The sequence below is a fragment of the Falco peregrinus genome, chromosome 4, assembly GCF_023634155.1.
Source record: "Falco peregrinus isolate bFalPer1 chromosome 4, bFalPer1.pri, whole genome shotgun sequence".
Lineage (NCBI taxonomy): Eukaryota > Metazoa > Chordata > Aves > Falconiformes > Falconidae > Falco > Falco peregrinus.
The window spans coordinates 59,785,284-59,804,925 of NC_073724.1; the positions used below are offsets into that span (position 1 = coordinate 59,785,284).

The 19,642-nt window shown below is 36.6% G+C and overlaps 1 protein-coding gene across 3 annotated transcripts in view; it reads right to left on the minus strand.

Annotated features, from left to right (window-relative positions):
• The window catches only part of MYO16 (myosin XVI), a 412,120-nt gene that overhangs the window by 163,038 nt on the left and 229,440 nt on the right, over nucleotides 1-19,642 (minus strand). For all 3 annotated transcript variants that reach the window (XM_055802518.1, XM_055802516.1, XM_055802517.1), the window contains exons 13-15: nucleotides 18,801-18,928; nucleotides 6,615-6,720; nucleotides 2,906-3,023 (exon numbers count right to left, since the gene is read on the minus strand). In XM_055802518.1, the coding sequence (XP_055658493.1) occupies nucleotides 2,906-3,023; nucleotides 6,615-6,720; nucleotides 18,801-18,928 (352 nt within the window). The remainder of the gene's footprint in view (nucleotides 1-2,905; nucleotides 3,024-6,614; nucleotides 6,721-18,800; nucleotides 18,929-19,642) is intronic.

Sequence of the window (19,642 nt, forward strand, 5' to 3'; positions counted from 1 at the left end):
AAGACACAGAAAACTTCTACAGATATCTGTACTGGCTTTAAGCAGAACCACACACAATAGCTCCATCCTTGTTTTCAAAACTTCATGACAAAGATGCAGTTTATAAGAAAGACCGAACCAAGCTTGCAGATGAAAATTATGGCGAATGTTTCTGTTCTTTAGGTGTATTGGACTTTCTGCTATAAGAATAAACCTTATGTGACAAAAGTCAGAGCATTTCCAGGGTCTAGCATAAAAGAACTTCAGCGTGGGTAGAAAGCTGTCACAAACTCCACTAATGTCCACTCAGACTGCAAGGAATACTACCCTGAGCTTACCTTCTGTAATAAAAATGTTCACATGTACTTTGCACACCTCTTCCTTAGTAAATTGTTCTGGATCTCCACCCTTAAGAACTATCCATTACAGAGTTCAAACAACCTAACCCTTTGATGAAGGCAGTCTAGTGTCACTTGGATTTTTGTTTACAAACCAGACATATTTAGCCCAGTTTGTCTCAATGAGTTATAAAGTCATGTCTCAGCAGAATCAGGTGCTCTGAATATTTACATTTTTCACTCGTGTTTAAACAGTGCAAGACAGTAAATACTGCTGCAAATAGATCTTGCAAATAAATACAGAAAATCACTGGGTGGGATTTGAATCAGCCAAAGACAACATGCCTGCTTCTTTTCTCATTTATGGTTGTGTAAATCTGAGTAATTTCACTCAGAGGTGAAGCTTAGCAATAGCCTAGAAAAGGCAACCTTTACAATGCAAATCAAACAGCACAAACAACTGCAGCTTTCAAAAATATAAAGAAAACACTTTTACTGTTGTACTAGGGCTTCTCATTCTTGACTGTAAATTAGAGAACTTTTGTCTACCTTCAATTTGGGAAGAGTAATTGATTCAATTCCTAGATATTCCCTACTGCCAGATATTCTCATTTAGTGCCTATGGTTTGAAGGTGATAAAACCAGAGCATTAGTGCACCAGAAAACTGACATGAGAGCCTGGTTAATTGATTCCATATTTATATTATTCACAGACAAGGGCTGTGAATTAAACTGGCAAGTCTAGGTAAAGCTGCTTCAAAACTCAAGTCCCTGCAATCTCAAGCAAGTCACCCAGAAACTGTGGGAACACATGGCCTCAAGGCTTCTATTCCTCACCTAAGGAACTGAATGATACAACCTCAGGTCAGAAGTACTGTGAAAATGAATCCATTTATGTTTCTGAAATGCTCATACAGTGGAAAATGTTGATGAACAACATAGAAAGTCGACAGAAAGACTAGCATTCTCTTTTTAGAGCAGAATAAAATAACACAAGTCATACATGAATCAATTAAGGGAAAACAAACTATTTAGTAGCAGATCGCTGAAGAAATATAGCCCATTCTCTGCACTGAATGCAGCTGGTGTGGGGTGGAAAATCAACAGCATTAAACTTGTATGTACAAGGCAACCCAAGAGTATCTCAGGCAACTTCAGTTCTGGTGTTCCCTAATGTTCATATACTTGACTTTTCAAATTAGTGTAATTTTCATCTATTTGCATTTGTGCTCTGTGTGTGGAACAAAAAGAGAAAAAGTATGCACACAATGTAATTGTGATAACTAAATATACTGAAATTAAATAGGTACAATACAAAGGATTTGTAAAATGTTAATTTTAGGGATTGAACTTTATTTTTACAAGGCCAATTCAGATGCTATTTAGGCCATTCTAATGTTTACATCACTTTCTTCATATTACTCATACAACAGCTCATAAAGGAAAAAAAAAATCACACTTTTCAGTTTTACACTTTCTTTACAAATATTCTATATTTATTGTAAAACAAGCCAGAAAAAAGTGATAGTAATTTCCCATGCAGTGACATTTTCACTGAAGAAACTGTTGTATTTGCTAGGGTACAGTAAACTCTCTCAAGAAAATGAAATGTAGTTCCCAATATGAAATATTTCTAAAGAAAATTTCTAGGAAAGTCTTCTGAAAGCATAAACACATTTAAAATGATAGAAAGTAATTAGCTTTGGAAATGTTTATCCAATGGAATCTAATTTATTTGGATAGAAAGTGTGTCTCATCACACAGTTTTTCCATCCAGTTAATTAGTGCAAGTAGGAAACTGTCCGTGCACAGTTATTTCTGCACACACCTCTCGCTTTAGCACAGAGTAACTTTATGATGACCTATGCAAAGCCAAAATGAAACCTCTCCCTGACTGCCTCCGAAGACCACAGTCTTCAGAATCAAACTGAAGTTTTGCCCAGTATTTTTTTTTTTTTTCACTAATGAATGCTTACTGGGGATTAGCAGACTCCCACTTAACTCTGAAAGCTGGAACAAATTCCACATTCTTACCTGTAACAGAATAAATGTCAGTATAACTCCTACTTCCTTTAGAAGAAGCTCAAAGCTGTAATAAATTACTTCTCTTTTCAGTATTACAGAGTGCACTTATGTTTTGTTTGCCCTAAACAGATAAATGTATCACTTATGTAAGGGATACTTAAAATATCCAATACAATATTAGACACGAATGCAAAAATTAATCTCTTTGTTACTTTCATTTCACAGTAAAGTGATAAAAATCTGTCACAGTGTCTTAATCTCGGGCATAAAAGGGAAATGCCATTTCCCGGGACACAGGAGAGGACTCGGTGGTGTTCATCTTGTTTCTGGTCCGCCTCTGCCACCCGGTGGTTGCACACAACAAGTCTCTCCCTCTCGGTACTGGGCACTACGGACGAGCTGAGAATTCCCATGCTATAAACATGTTCTGATATACCCTAACACCTCCCTGCCTTTTTCACATACTTGCAGGCCATTGATGCCTAACCGTGTATGGAAAGCTGGGACCCCTGATTTACTAGTCTGTGGGTGATATAAAAATAAATAGATTAAATTATACCTACCTGCAATTAATGTTTTTTTCTTCTCACAAAACTGTAGCTCAAAATATTTTATAAAACAGCTGGAAAAATCATTCAAAGGTGTCTTAGCATGTCCAAAGGCCTCCAAGATACAGTTTACCTGCAAGACAATGGTAAAGAATTAACAAGAGAGGAAATAAACAGGAAGTTATTTCAATAAACATCAGTGAGGTTGGCTTGTGATCAGTAAGGGGGGGGTGTGTGGTGTGGCAGAAGTCCATTTTTCAGCTTGGAATTTAACAAATTCCTTGCACCTTTTTTCTTTCTAAACAGAAATTACAGTAAGATAGCTCAAAAGAAAAAAAAAAAAAGTTGTAAATGGAAGGGGGAAGAAAATGGTTCACACGTGAGCTGTCTTTTTGCTGGTAGTTTGAATACAAGTGACTGGAGCCATATGCCCAGAACTGGCGCGCTATGGCAAAAAGATTAAATCTTTGAAGGCAGCTATGCTTGTAAAGTTACAGTCAGTTGATACTAATAACCAACCAAAGGAATTTACAAGCCTTATATGATGCCAGAAATGGCATAACTGATTGATTTAAAATAGAATTACTTCAGCATCATACTAGTGATAAAACTGAGGAAAATAAAGTTTCAGATTTTTTTTATGGCACGTCTCACTAATGCAATTCCATGTTAAATCTTCATGGTCACAGCAATTACTTTTAAAAGAGCATTTTTTTAAAAAAATCATTAAATAAGCCATATTTATTCCATATTTTCTCTGTATTTAGTTTTTTTGTGTATAATTGGTTTCTTACACCCTGAAAGATTCCCTTCAGCACTTCCCCCTTGCATCCCATGAAATCGATTGCAATGTGGCCCAAATACAGCGTTGTTCTGATATGACAGTGTTTTGCTGAAGCTGGATGACCTAGCTGGGGAGGGATGAGGGCTGTGGAGTGGCACAGATGACATGTGGTTCCAAGCACAAAAACAGAAGCTCTAAAAATCAGACCCCTCAGAATTATTAATTAAACCAGCTATTTGTGCAGTAGGTGGCAGCAGAAAACTATTCAGCCTAGTCTTGGTTCCACTCTATCAGTGTTGTTTAGGATGTATTTGCTCATTAGGCTAATTCAGCACTTGATGCAGAATTAGCTTAAATAAACCCCGTGCAGCTTTATTAACTTGGTGCTATGCATAACTGCTGCAGGAATTAATCCAGGTTATCGTGTTCATAAAAGCACTTTAAAAGGCAACTAAACCAGAATCTCTAGCTGATTCCCCATGGGTGGGATCTGCTACATCTGCCTTCACTGCATAAAGTCAGATGTCCCGTCTAAGCTAGTTACAAGGGATCTTTCTATAACCAAAAGGCAACCCTTATTTCTTAATACACGATGATTCTCTTCTGCCTGCATTGACTAAGACTCATTGACACATATGGCCACATCTATGTTATTAAACTAAACAAGACCAGGAGCAGAACTCTCTAACCTCGACGGCAAGCGGCATGATAAGGTTCACATTCAGACAGCTAATATCTCTTCTTTTGCAGACCGGGGTGGACATACTGTTGTGAAGTGTCCCTGGCACATGTCCTCTGAACTGTGGCCAGAGGACCCGCTGGGGATTTAAACTGTGTCAGAGAGCAGCGTAACTGCATGTTAGGGATTGTTGTTCAGTTTACCGCATAGATTATAGAGTAGGTTAAAGCTGTCCACAAAGTGTACTAATTTTTAGGTGGACAAAGTCAGGCCTTGTCAGCTCCCCTTTGCTCCTCAATTCCTCTTTTTAACTGAGGACATCTTATTTCGTTTCCACTGGATCATGATGGCTGTCCCTAGGAATTTTCCAGGAGATAAGTTGCAGCAGAGGTGATACTACTTCCCACATCTCCTGATTCCCACTGCTGCCATATTTGTATCCAAAGCACAGTTTTCAGTTGCTTATTCAAAAAAGTTACTTATTTACTTAATTCTTCTACTCATTACTTAATCTGAACTTTAGGAGAGAAAAGGACTTGGAGGATCTCCTTGAATTTTGCAGTTCTACTTTAATAATAACTATGATCAAAATAATATCTATGATCAATGAACTGATCAGTTCAAAACTGTAAGTAAACCTGTGTAGGTTGTAAATAAAAAAAATACACAATGGAAATAGATAAGACTTGTAGATCTGGTTCCTGGGTTCAAAATAAAGTAAAAGTGTACTGTCCCTATTATAAAGGTATCATTGCAACACTGGACTTTAAAATTTAAATCAGAAAGTGAAAAAATAATAACATGGGTATTCTTAACATTGTCGTGTGAAACCTAGACTAAATATGTCAGTTTAGGAGCATCATCAATCAATCAGATAACAGTGTGAAAAACTCTTTAACATGGCAATTGTATGGCTACATAAAGTAAAGCAAAGCTACAGCTTATTCAGTGTCATCAGGGTTTTTAAATGTCTTCAAAAAACACAAACGCAACACTTTTTTCTAAATCCAACCAAGATCCATGGGAGTTTAATTACCTTATCAGCTGGAATGTACAAAATATGAACCAGTGTATCTGTAGCCTTCCCCACATCCAAATAATCCTGATTTGTATGTTGTCTGTTAGTGTCAGCTGCACTTCTGACACTATGTTATCTTTCTGGACTGAATCATGCATAATTCAGGATGAAAGGAGTGTGTTTTCAATGATGCATGTGATGCTATGAAAACCCCCCACAGTCAGCAATTCTAGGATTCTGCTGAATATCATGCATGTGGCAGGTGAAAGCTAAAAAAAAAAGGTATCTTGGGTTGACTGTAAGTGCTGTAGAACAAGGTCACTGGAGTGGATGAAAGTGGGTGAAAGGTGAAAGAGTAAACTTTTTTTAAGGCATGAAACTCAGAACTGAGCTATGACAATGCAGACTGTGCTAAAACATTCTATGTAAGTACATGTCTGAGCTGGGATGTCAGATGAGAAGTTTCATCAGGAAAGGCAATCTTAAAAAAGAATTTTAATTGGCAACCTAGGGTTCAACATAATTTAAAACATCAGTATGAACCTGTTACAGCTGTAACAATGAAACACGAGTTGCAATGTTCAGTCAAATGAAAACTTCACATTTACAATGTACTAGCAAGGAGGTAAATTCATCTGATATGTGAAGCAGATTCTTATTTCATGATACGGACTGGGCAGGATTTAGTTCTGCTGTGGGAATCAAATGTGACTGAGCAAATATTCATAACTCTTGCCTATTTCATAAATATAGTTAGTATACAGATACTGGGCCATATAGCTTTGTTCAGTCCTTGGGGCTTCCCTGCAACTTCCCAGTTTCTGTCTTCCATACTATTACTTCAGATACCTCAGCACTTCTTACGCTGTCCAGAGAAGCACCACCACAACAAAAGAGATAAATTTATTTACTTACTGAAGGAGACTTACATTTAGGAGACAGGAGCTTATCACACAAGTGTTTCCTATTGACTGAAACACTGCTTTGCAAAGTCACCAAAACATAAAGAAACAAAACTGGCCTCCACTTTTCAAGATTCCTCTCATCACATCAATGTAAACTCAATCCTCTTCCCATTCAGGTCACTTTAGGAAAAGAAAACTCCTTTGACTTCAAAGGTGAAAACAAACCCTTTATGAACTTCTGCATAGCAGATGCCTTTTCCTTACAGTTCAAATGTCTTTGCCTATCCAAGAGGCCAGATTTTTGCTTTGTGCTGCTCAGTGGTCAGAATGCAACTTACGTGTTTTATCTTTGTATCAAAGGTGTTTCTGCTGGAGCTGGCTCTGCAAGTGAGGTGCTTCACTATGTGCTTGCAGGCTTCAGTCTTCCCAGAACCACTTTCTCCACTGGAAGACGACAGGCAAGAAAGAGAAGGTGGATTCATTGTTATTTTCACATTTGATATTTATATTCTCTGCTTGCTCTGTTTGAATGGATTTAAGATATCTCAGTCAAACTTTCATTGCAAATAACAGAAGGTTTACGGATGGCAAATAATAAAGAACAGCATGTAGGAGAGACTGGCTGACTATGTTCATGAGGGCTGTCAGAGTTGTCAAGCTATATTGCCTTGTACCACAAGCCAAGCCAATCAAATCTAAAGCTTTCAAGCCATTCTGAAAGTATTTATAGCAAAGATTTTATCTCCTCCTTTATCTTCTGTCCAGCAAAGGAATCTGCTTACGCTGCCTGGTTCTCTTTGCAGATGGGGAAATACTACTTTGGTAATAATGGGAATCAGAAGGAAAGGAAAGTGTAGAATAGAACAGAAAGAAGGAAAAGGAAACAGGAAAAGAACAGGAAGGAAAATAAAAAGATGATTGATTTTACAACTGCGAGTTTCTGCAGTGCAATACACTGACTTCAGTGATCCTGTTTCACTTAATTTCTTGTTCACGATGTGGAATAAATATTCCAAAGAATGAGAATCTCTGAGGGGGAAAATGAGCAAAGAAAACAAGGTAAAAGGCATAATGAACAACAAAAGTGGGAAGAAACAGAAAAGTGGATGGATGGAGGTGGGGAGCAAACTCAATGGTGCACTTTCAGCTTGGAGAAGGAAGGAAAAGAAACAAGAGATGGAAAGGATAAAGTCAGTGAAGCCTGATTAAAGAATTCATGTAAGAATTTCTTACTTGAGTTATAAGAAGTTGTTTTCTTTATAGACAACCGAATCAAAGTGTGAATTGATGCTCCTCCTTAATTTGCCTACTCGATCAAATTTAAAAGGTTGTTTCTACAACAGCCAGTTAGATTTTTCACAAGTATGATGGTCATGCTGGCTGGTCAGCCTGTTATCTATATAGTTTAGTTTCTGAATACAAGAGGGAAGGAAAATATTGTATCTGTCTGGACATTTCTTTATATATTCAAGTCTCTCAATAAAGGAGAAATCAATTAAATAAAAGAAAAAACAAAAGAGGAAAGGACAAAAAGACCTTCATTCTCAGACAGGGATGGGTTCTCTACACCATCTCATTCAACTCTTAAGGGAAATACATGCAGCTCTGGTGAATATCGTATTTGCTTGCCTAGTAAACTGTAGGATTAGGTAAGACAGATGTCTCATTACTATATGTCATATGTCAAACTGCTTTTACTTATGTTGTCCATGTTTCTGAAATGAGCTGGAATCTGACCCTGGACTTCAAACTCCTATGGGCATCAGTAGGAGGTTTGTGGTCCAAGACTGCAAAGGTTTGCACCTGGATATGTGTTATGCAAAAACCTCAAATAATAGGTCACAAAGCTGTATTTTTACCAGGTCTTAGAATGAAAGAAATCACGTGAAGCCAAGAAGGTCACTGTTACAACTAATATGAAACTAGTATCTCTACAGAATTGACAAGGTGCTCTGTAAGTGCACTATTCCTTGCTCAGATCTTCAGCTTCTGACTTTCTGAGTTTCAAAAGTCAGATGATACTTGGTGTCACCCTCTGAAACCTGCACACATCTCTACCCTCTTAATGATGACTTCACTCTCCAAATGCTAATTGTACTATGCTGCCTAAAGTCTTAAGAAGCAGTGTTTGTCTTCTGCTTTTATAACAGTGGTATCCAAATTCCATGTTCCTTTGCCTGTTATCACTAACAGGAACAGAAAAAAGTGAAACAGGGCATTAGTCCTGTGATACTCTTCCCCTAGAGACATTCTATACTCTTTCAAATTTCAGGTCTTATGCCTGTATTACCCAGAAAGCCAGTGAGCTTACAGGCAGATAAAAATCTCTCTTGCATCGCCGCTCCTACTACCCACTCACATTGGCCAGTCCACTGGCACCTGTGTGTCATGATGATGAAATATTTTTGTCCCTCCACAACATACTCAATCCAAAATCACAGCTGCAACCTGCTATCGCTATACCGCAGGTTACACACAAGATTAGCGGCAGGACCTCTTTGGTTATTTCAGCTGTTAAAGAGCTTCTCTGAAGTTAAAACATCTCTGAATTTTAGTACAGTCACAGTTATGGATGATGACACTGAGCAGAAGTGTTCATGTATGTTTGAAAACCAGACCTGAAATAATTCATAGTCTGTAACAACTCACAGCTTGTCTAACATCTACCTTTATATCCAGCAGATAAATAGTTGTATCATTCCGAGGGCTGAACAAGACTTGATATTTACAAATTGTAGCATTTTATTATTTTGTTTGCTTAGGCCCAGCCTCATCTGCTAAAAATACCTTCTTTAACAGAAGGCTTTTCCAGGATTAACAGGGTGCAGTTATTTTTCAAAAAATCTTTCTCACACCTGAAGAAATTGCAGGGGGGGAGGGGGTAGAAGGGATGCTAAAACAACATTTGATGTGTGTGCCTTTGATTGTTTTCAAGTATTACAAAGCAGACATGCAAATTATAAATAAAAACAAAACCAGAAAAGTGCCTTAAACAAAGAAAGTGGAGTGTTCACCAGTTTTACCATTTAACAATTAATGTGTTTCACTTTTTAAATAAAGCTATGGGGTTTTTTCACTCCAATCCAGCTGTGGCCCAGACAACACAGGACTGTGCAAGCATGAACAAAGTGGACAGTTTCTGTCCCATCTTGAGTATTTCTTCTCAAGACTGCCATTTCCTAAGCATTGCAGTGACACAGCTACGAAGATTTGACACTTCAGCTCAACTGTTAATTTTACAGTAATTGACATTTTGTCCAAGCAGTGTCACAGGAGCTTGTTGGCTAAAGCGGTTGCTAAAGTACAGTTTGGGGGTCAGAATCCACTAGAACGTAGTTGCTAAAAGAGAGTCACAATGTCACTTGGTTGTTTTCTGCATTTCGAAGGGTTATGTTTACTCTTTGTGAAATACATATTGAAGCACTGATAAAGAAATGTTATGTTAGGTAAAGTTTTAATTGTTGATGTCCTTGTTTGGAACATTTGGGCCAAAAAAATCATTTAACAATGAAAAAGTAATTTGGCACCTTGAACGGGATCTTGTTTATTCCAGTTACTTTGAGGTTGAGTACAAATTTTTGTAATGTCCCCCTTGTCCACAATACCTTTGTTTTAAAAGTTTAATTCTGCTTAGAGAACAATTCCTCCTCTCGGTTTTGAATTGTTTCATCGTTATATTTTTCAAAATGTCATTTACAATATAAATGTTGCTTTCTTATAACTTTTGCTTGGAATACCTTATAAGGGTGGAGGATAAGTTAGCATTGCAGCAGAAAAACATTCTTCTGCAGTAAAACATTCTTAGAAGGCATTATGAAACAGGCAAAGCAAGGAAAGCTTATTTCACAGACAGTTAAATTAGAGACAGTGTACTCCAAGGGAAAGGAAAATGGACAGAGAATTTGAAATCTTATGCTCACCATGGGCTTTAGGCAAGTTCCACTAAGCTTTCTCATCTTATTCCTCCTTTGGCTTTCTAGCTTTCCTACATAACTACCTGAGGGAGGGCCCGGTTCCTTCTATTTCTTTATTAATATTTTGTTAATACAACTTTAATCACAACCCTAGTGTCCATATCTTAAAATAATATGAATAATAAGAAAAAATAAACTCTATTTTGAAATAAAACATCCAAAACTAAAATTGTTAGGAAACACTGTGAAAATACAAAGACATGTGAAGCAATGCAAGATGCTCTACAACCAGGGGGACCAAAGGAGCTACACCCTGCAAATCCACTGCACTTGGATTATCATTCAGCTATTCTGCTAACTTGTGCCACTGGCATCACTCACGCCGGCAGGCTCAGTGCTAAGCATGTTCACATATTCACATAAATTGCCTGGCTGTTCCCTTTCAGAACAGCTGTGGTTGGAGCTATAACTACCTTTGTGACAACTCCCCAAACTCACCAAGCCTATGTGAACACCACAGCTCTGAGAGCACCATAGCTGTTAGCAGCCAACAGGTTCTAAAGCTATTGGGTGGAGGGGGACTTTGAGGTAGACAGACAGAACCATCTACATAGAAGTAGTTAACCAAGGCAGCCCAGATAAATAGTCAGGAAACAGCAAACCCTAGGCAAAATTTTAAGCATTAACTCCTGTAAGTACTGAGAAGTGCATCTTGCTTACCCTCAATTTCTGCACATTAGCCAGGTTTGTCTATATCTTTATGAATTCAGATAACTGGATCATTATTGTTTGGCAAGTGTCAATTCCAGTATAAATAAATCCTATAAATCTTCTGTTTAGGGAAAAATATGACAAAATATAAAACATGTAAGGAGGAATGTACCTCCCATTTCAGATCATATAAGTGACAGGGTTTTACTGTCTGCATTCAATTTTAAATCCTGAACAAAGGTATAATATTCAGGAATGCAGGAATACTTAACAAAAACAAAAAACCTACTCCTGCAGTACTTGAATTACAGTCAGAAATGCTGGAAAATTTCTGACAGAATTTGTTCACATAAGATTTCCACCAGTTTTAAAGGAAGATTTAGATCAGCATAGATATGCATGCAGCTTTGTATGGATTTGTGAAACCAACCTCTTACTGTAGCACACTAAACTGTGAGCATTACTACTCCAAAGTACCATCCTGACAGTAAGATATATACAGTGAAGAAGTAGTAAACTTTGGAGGGTCAGAATAATTTCTTTCTTCTCAGTTTGCAGAGAACATAAGCAAAAAACTGGGTCTTGCTTCATGACTGAGGATTCTAGATTTGAAATAAATATGTGCAAGCAAGACTGCTAATTATATATTTTTTAAAAAGAAAAATTTAGAAAAATGTGTTTTCTACCATGAGCAGTGGTATCTCTAACTGAACAACCCTGCATGTTAGCTGGAAACTATATTTCTAAAGTAATCTAAACCGGAAAGTGTATTTCTAAAAAATTTTTTACTATAAATAGGATGTGCAAATCCATAACTCTACTGCAGTAGCCCATTGCACTTATAATACATTGAATTATAATTTCAAGAATAAAGATTATTAACTTGAACAGAATGCCTGTGGTGTTGTTAAACTGAGGAAATTGAAAGCTTTCAAGGCATTTCACTTTAACAGACAAGAATTTCTCTCCATTCCAGATTATTTGGCTTAAAAATGTGATTTATATCACAACAAATCTATTGGATATTGACATTCTTGGCTGCTAACACATACAAAATCATAACATTTCATTTTATATATTCATTACGATTTTTTGATTCACCAAATTAGCTATCAGCATCCCATAAAACATTGGCTTAATTGACTAAGGATCCTGAGCTTTTAACAAACCCATAAACTATACTTAGGCTTCCTAGACAGTTTCTCACTTACCTTGTCAGTGCTTAATGCATTTTCAACGAGCAAAATGCAGTCAGAAGGAAGTTAACTACAAAAAGTCCACCTATTGGCTATTTAAGAACATAACATCATGTTATTTTATTTTGTAACTTCATATAAAGTTTATACAAAGCCAGTGTTAAGCATATGTGAGTGATGGTGGCTTGCTATAAACTAAAAGTAACTGGGAATAACTGGTAGTAAAATCTTCAATAATTTCTGCGAGTGAACACATGATCAGATGTAAAGTGATTGGGGGGGGGGGAGCGGAATTGTTACATGGTAACCCCATGCTTCAGAAGCTTCAGAAAACAAGAAAGGAAGTATGAAAAGACAGAGAAAACGGAAAGACTGATCTGGATCAACCGGAGAGCAATAAATTGATTTTAGTTTTATTTTTACCTCTTTTAAGCAATTCAGTAGCAAAGAGTTAACAGGATGTCTAGCGGAACGGATAGCAGCAGGAAAAGACCAAAGTCACAAAGAAAATTGAAACATGCAACTTTAAAGTGAAATAGTAACAAGTTTTTTATTAAATTTGAAGATGAAAACATAGCTTCACATGGTTTAAATGGGACTTTATGAAAGTTCTGCAAAATAAAGTGCTTTAACTTTTCTGGGAATTGTGATAGTGTAAAGCACAATTTTAAAATTTCAAAACACGATGATGTATGTGTTTTTACCATGAAAACACAGAGTTTTGACACAGGACACAGAAGGGTGGCCACTGGGTTTGCAGAGGGTTCCTCTCCACTAGCAGTATGTAACAATGTTATACTAAAGACCCTATCGCAAATCTGTGTTAAATCTGCATTCTCCAAGTGTAAGGTTTTAATGCGATGCAGAGGTCAAACCAGAAAATGATAAACTTGTTTAATCTATAAATTAGGAGTTAGTAAGTATTTTTACAAGAAATATTTCTGATTACATGCAGTGTATAAAGAATGTAGCAATGACAGAAGTATAAGTGGAGCTCTGATTAGTCCACCTAACACTTTATAGGGCACTGTCTACTCCTCTGTCATTGCAGAGGGTGCTTCAGTGTTTGACTGCCTATTCTACCTTCTGTACATTCATACAGCATACCCAACCGCTGCAAAATGAATGATCTCCTTGCAGTTGCACAGTTACTGGAACATTTTGCCATTGATATTTACATATAATATTTTATGTAATGGGTGATTCATTTTACAAGACTAAAAAAGGTGGTTTTTTTTACATTGTCTGCTTTGTTGCTTGGGGAGAGCCAGTCAACCTGCATGATGTGAAGGGACCAGACAAAGCAGAGAGTTGATGTGTCAGAGATGTCCAACCAACAAGAGACAAAACTCAGCCTCATGTACTACAAAGCAGGTTTGGCAGTGCTAGGCTCCCATTTTCACTGAATCATAACAGAGGACAGAGGAATTCTAAACTAAACTGAGCAGTGAATTCCTTAACACTCTACACAATTTAAATTGTGAAACAATGAATTTCTTTAGATTGAAGAATAAACTTGAAAAGGATACTTTTAACACTTCATTTTCCCTGCAAAGGACTGGTCTGGTCCTAAGTTAACTCCAGGATATATACAGGGACAGAAGTATTCTTCCAGATCTGTAAGGAAATACCTTGGAGATAGGTATTTGTTGTCAGTGAATTGGTGTCTTCTGTTTTTTGAGCAACTCTTCAAAGCAGCCCCAAGAGGAAAATTAATTTTTTGCTAAATCTGTTTCCCGTGTGAGCAACACCTTACAATAGGATCTCACTTCTAGGGAAGAATATTACATATTTGAGAAATCATTGGTCTTGGTCTTAAAGCTTGCTTTCTGCTACGCAGCCTTAAAGGTGATCTGATACACACCAGCTTCTTACGTTACAGAGAGATGGGAACAATTCCATTCCTATAGTGTCTCTATGCACAGAAAAATGACAAGGTAAATATTAGATGATGACACTACAGAAGGGAGAATTTTTCTTCATCTGAACAAGTTCACGCTGTTTCTGAAATATCAGGTAGTGTGGCACTCTGAGAACAGCCATACTCATGATAGAAGTACTGACTTTTTATTAGCTTGATTTTGGTGCTCAGGGGGAAGCCACAGTAGATCTGCAGCTGCAAACCCTTTCCCTGTGATCACAGGGGCACTCACTGCCAAATCTCTGTTGTTTATTCCCAGAGAAAAGGGTGCAATCTCTGCTTCCATATATTTAATAGCTATCGTTATCACCATCATTTGTGTGGAGTCAGGAGACTCCAACCATATGTGGCTAGGGATACAATATAGAAATGGTCTGGCCCTGAAGAGCTTTTACTCCAAACATATTCCTAGAGACAAGCAGCTAAAGAAACCCAGTAAAAATAAACAAAAATCAGATGGATGTTGTATGAGAAAGAACATTGCAATATCTATGAGCAGCATCATATATAATTAACACAACTGCTCATTGATGAATGTCTAGTTTATGAAGGTTCTGATCTCGGTGATGTGAATCAGCAATGCTTTGAGAAAGTTTGTTGTAAGGAGCTTGGGTACAGAAATGTCAAATCTCTGGATTCCAGTCAGGCTTAAGCATGAAATAAATAGTGCTTTAAGCCTCTGCCCTGCCAGAAACTATGAACCTCTCCTGAGCACACACATGGGCTGAAAATTGAAGTAGCACTTTAGGGTCAGAAAATAGAGTCTGGTAGTTTAGCAATGGTTTTCAGACAATAGCTGTGGGCTTAGGGAGCTAAATTCCAGCTCTGACAACTTCAGGTGCCTTCAACTCTTTTCACTATCATCTCCTGGGGAAACATGGGAGGCAGAACCAACTACACTAAGAAAAACAATATTACATTACGTTGCATGCAAAATTCACTGCCAACAGTGTGTCCAATAAAAGAGTAATTAATGAATGATTAGTAATGGCCACTAAGCTCTTTGGCAGACAAAAAAGTGAATTGAAAAACATTGCTAATAGAAAATACACTTTATCTCCACAAATTAAACAAGCTACAAGGTTTGATGAAGATGACAGGATTAACATGCATACAGGTTACATATTTACATGCATACAGATACACTTTCTCGTTTTCCTTCCAGTCCTTTTGAAAAGATAGTGGGCAGCCTAATTTACTGAAAATGAAGTAAAAGTCTTCTGTAAAAAATTACTGTATATAACAAACTCAAGCTTTTCAGGAAGAATTTAGATGAGAGTTATGTATACCGCCAACACTTGGTTCTTCTCTAGCAAATAATAGTTAAACTAGAAATATTTTAAAAACTGCACATGAACAGTAAAATACTGGTATGGTACTAAATCTTACTGCTCCATATCAAATCATAACATGTATATCAAGACAGTAGCCTTTTCTCATGGAAAATCTTTACTATAAAACTAAAGCATAACTATGTTTATAAATTATACTAACAAATGACTTATACTATAAGATATTATTATCAGTAAAAGTAAAGTAGACCTAAAAATAAACATAGATTTGAGAGTTTTATTTTATAATTGTATCATGTTTCCTTACTAATGATGACAACAGAAGGCAGAAGTGTACTCTTGACGTGCAATTCTAAGAGTGCTTGTATGCCAAAATGGCATATCTTGCAGATATCAAGGGAATTTAATCTTGAGATTAGTGCACACTCACAGAGATAATCTACTTTCACTGGATTTAGCACTAATAAAACCAAACAAAACTCACACCCTTCCAATTTGGTGTGGCTATTTTCCTATGTGGCATAATAATACTTCTCATTGTAAGAGCTCTGACTTGGACAGTGTCTCAGGCCAACCATTCCAATATTACAGCAGCAGCAAACATGGTACTAGGATTCTAGTAACTATGTAGTCTAAGCCAAAACTAGTACCAAAACCAGTGGATCCTGCCAGTCCTGCTCCAGCAACTCATTCCATTTTAGGGGAACTTGGCTTTGGAATGGATTCAGGTTAAAATAGGTCCTCAATATCACCACCACTCTCCCAAGTACAATTTTGACCTGTGAGGATTTCTCCAGTCCAGTTCACCACGCCACTACCAGAACATCTGTGATGACACAAACGATGGAGTGGAAATGAGAAAATGAGCAGACAAAGATAGAAGGGCAGAAGCACTCCTAGCCAGCTTATTCCAGTGTAACACTCATGGATCTATGAGTCCTTTTCACTTGTTCATCCACTGTCTCCTTCCTTCTGAGCACTTATATGAAATGGCTCCTCTCTGAGTTCCCCCATCTTCATTCAGCCTGTGATTCCACATTAGAAGAAAGTATATTTTTTTACTTAAAAAATTTACTAGGCGCACTTATCATACTATACGCGCATGCATAGAAATGTAACCACAATTCAGCTTTATAACTGGAGGTATTTCAAAATTACAGACCATAGGCCCAACATACACAATTTCTTACTCAGGAATGAAGAGCATGCTTGATAAGAGAGGCTGGAGAAAACAAAATAAAACACAAAAGCTTGGAGTATTTCAGAACTGCAGAACTGCAGTTATTTGGTTCTAATAGGAAATGAAACTGAGATCTTGAAAACCTCTCCACAAACCCCTCTTGAAGTGAAAAATTAAAGAAAAACTGACTGGAGGCTTTACTATGTGCCCTCAAGGCCAGAAAGTAAGCCTTGCTCTATGCTGTTCATTAGCATAAATGTAACAAGGAATCATCCCTCACAGTGATGAAAGAACCTCCTCTTGCTGATAGCTAATGTTGCTTTACAGCTGAAATAGCAAGAAAAAAGAAAACCATTTTGACGACACACAAGTGCATGCACACACAGAGGATCAGGTGATAGCAAGGGGGTAGATTAATAACTTGTGTTCCATCATGAATATTATTCATATTATTATTATTGTTGTTGTTGTTGTTCTTGTTGTTATTATTGTTTTCAGAAAACCAATGGAAATTTCCTATATTACCTTTACTTTCCAGACATCAATTATTTAGATTCTACCAATAGACCAACATAATGAGAATATCCCATTTTTAATACCTCTTTATGAACTTCTAGAAGATCTCAGTTCCCTTCTGTTGTCTCATTTAGTGGTCGGAGAAAGGTATTTACAAATAACTGTTTCTAGCTGTTTCTGTTAAGTTGCAGCTATACTTATCTCTTATTCCAAATTACCAGATGCTTTCCTTTCAGCTTCCATTTTCACAAGTGACCTTTAGGTCCAATTTCTTATCCACATAAAGGAAACTTAAGGATGGCATATCTATAGGTTGCCTTTGTGTGATACGGAGATGTCTTGCCAAATGCTGATGCTATCAACAGAGCGCTCTCATGTCACATTCTCCATCAGGTCACTGATTTATAATAAGGTAAGGTGGGCTGGGCAGGGATCAAGATAGCGGGGCTTAACACGTGCCTTGACATCCTTATACAAAATCATCAGTAGCATCCTTGATAGCAAAGCCATTTATTATTAAGTAAAATATATTTTGTGTACTACTACACAATACTTGGCAGTTAGCCTTTTTCTTTAAGGCTTAGTAAATATTATTATCTGCTTCTTCTCTGTCTACATTTACAGACAACTTCACAAAGATAGTAATAAATTAGCAGTGTCCCAAGTTCCTACTTTGAAAAAAATGCTGAAAACTGTGCCTTAGGATATTTCTTATTTGTTATCAAAATTATTATACCTAAACAGGAGTTAATATTTATGAGAAGATAATATGAACATACATTAAATATTTCCTAATACTGCTTGTACCTCTGCTTAAATGTCATTCCTCACTGGATAAATACAGAACTATTCCAGTCTGATTAGGTTATAAAAAGGTGAACATTTCTTTCAACCAATCAACACTCACTTCCACATATAGTTAATTTATATATTTATGATTTAGAAACTTAAAAACTATGCTTTTAAAAGAAACATTTAATTACAATATTCAGATGTATTTGAAGACTTAATATACAGAACTTCAAACACTCACAGGAGTCTGTATTTACACAAACAGAATGAAACATGAATAGATATGTATGATTGTATTTATGTGTTCATTTTAGCTCTTATAACATCTAAACAGCATTATTAGCTGCTTTTGAGTATCATATGCTCCCCATTTCATAATATTCAATTTTCTTATAATTAAGAGGTAATTCAAGAGCAATTACAGGATTTATCCAATGGATCAGCCTTTATTCCTGGCCAAATCAAAATCAACCTTTTTAATTTTTTCCCCATTTTTTCATAATCTTGAAAGTTATTTATTATTGAAACAACACCGTGAATAAACAGTTAAAGTTTGTTTTGAAGCTGGAGAGCAAAATAACAAGCTCATGGCCACACAAACATGTGAGGCAGGGTGGAAGGTCCAATAGAAGTGCCCCAGCTCAGATGTTTATAATTTAGTCAAGGAATTCCCATTTTTATTGTCATTAGATTCTATTCCTAATCCTGATCCACATAATATTAGCAACACACAGAGCAGTTTTGAATTCTTTACCATTAACTCTTTGTTCCTAATTAGATGCATCTAGATGGAGTGGTAATTCCCCAAGAGAATTTAGGAACTTGAGATGTAATTAAACCTTTTTCAGTTCTATCTTGCTCTCATGTATGATACAGAGATCAGTACACAGAAAGAAATCAGTTGGAGGAAAAAATAAAATGGAAATTCCAACTGCTGAGTCCTGGGGGAAACAGTTGAAAGGCAAGAGTTACAAATTAGTTAATAGAAAAATTAATTTTCACCTGAGGATAAAGCACTGGGGATGCTGCTCCTGGAATAGCATGTGGTAAGCTCTTTCAGCACAGGAAAATATATGTGGGGGAAGTGAGGAACACAGTTTTCCAGAGGTACTTAAATAAAGCTGGGTGACCTGAAAAATTGTAGAAAATTAATATGATCAATACATTTCAAACTAATTATGTTTCACCCTCCTAATCCTGAGTCTCTAACCATTATGAACTGAAACTCTGTATGTATATAAGCGGTACAATTACAGTATCTATGAAGATTTTAATTAAAGAAAACAAGAGCTGTAAGCATAGAAGATTTAATTAAGATACAAAATCAAATACAACTAGCGGACTCAATAATACTGGTTTGTTCACTGAGTAAAACAAAACTTAGCAATTTACTTTTTTATACCTCATGTTTATAGTTCTTCAATGTCTTGACTTAAAAATCTTAGAAAATTAAATATTATCATCCCATGAAAAGTTAAAATTGAAATTGAAGGCTAAAGTTATAACCTAATTCATTTATTACATGACAGAGCGGTCTCCCACAAATATGCTCTATGCAACATAGAATAACTTCTGTGATACACATAGCTGGCAACATGTACTATCCTTAAAGCTTAAATACGAGTAGAACCAGTTATCTGCTACTGAAAGGTCAATGTTTTTTGGAGAACATCCTGATGTTCTTTCAGGTAATATCAAGCAGATTTTAGAAAAACTAAGACAGTCTGCTAATATCTACAATTCTGTTCTTTCAGTTTTAGGTAAGACTGTGAAACACCATGCCATTTAACAAATATCCTTAAAGAAACAATTTTACCTACTTTTTATATAGCTTTTGCCAGATC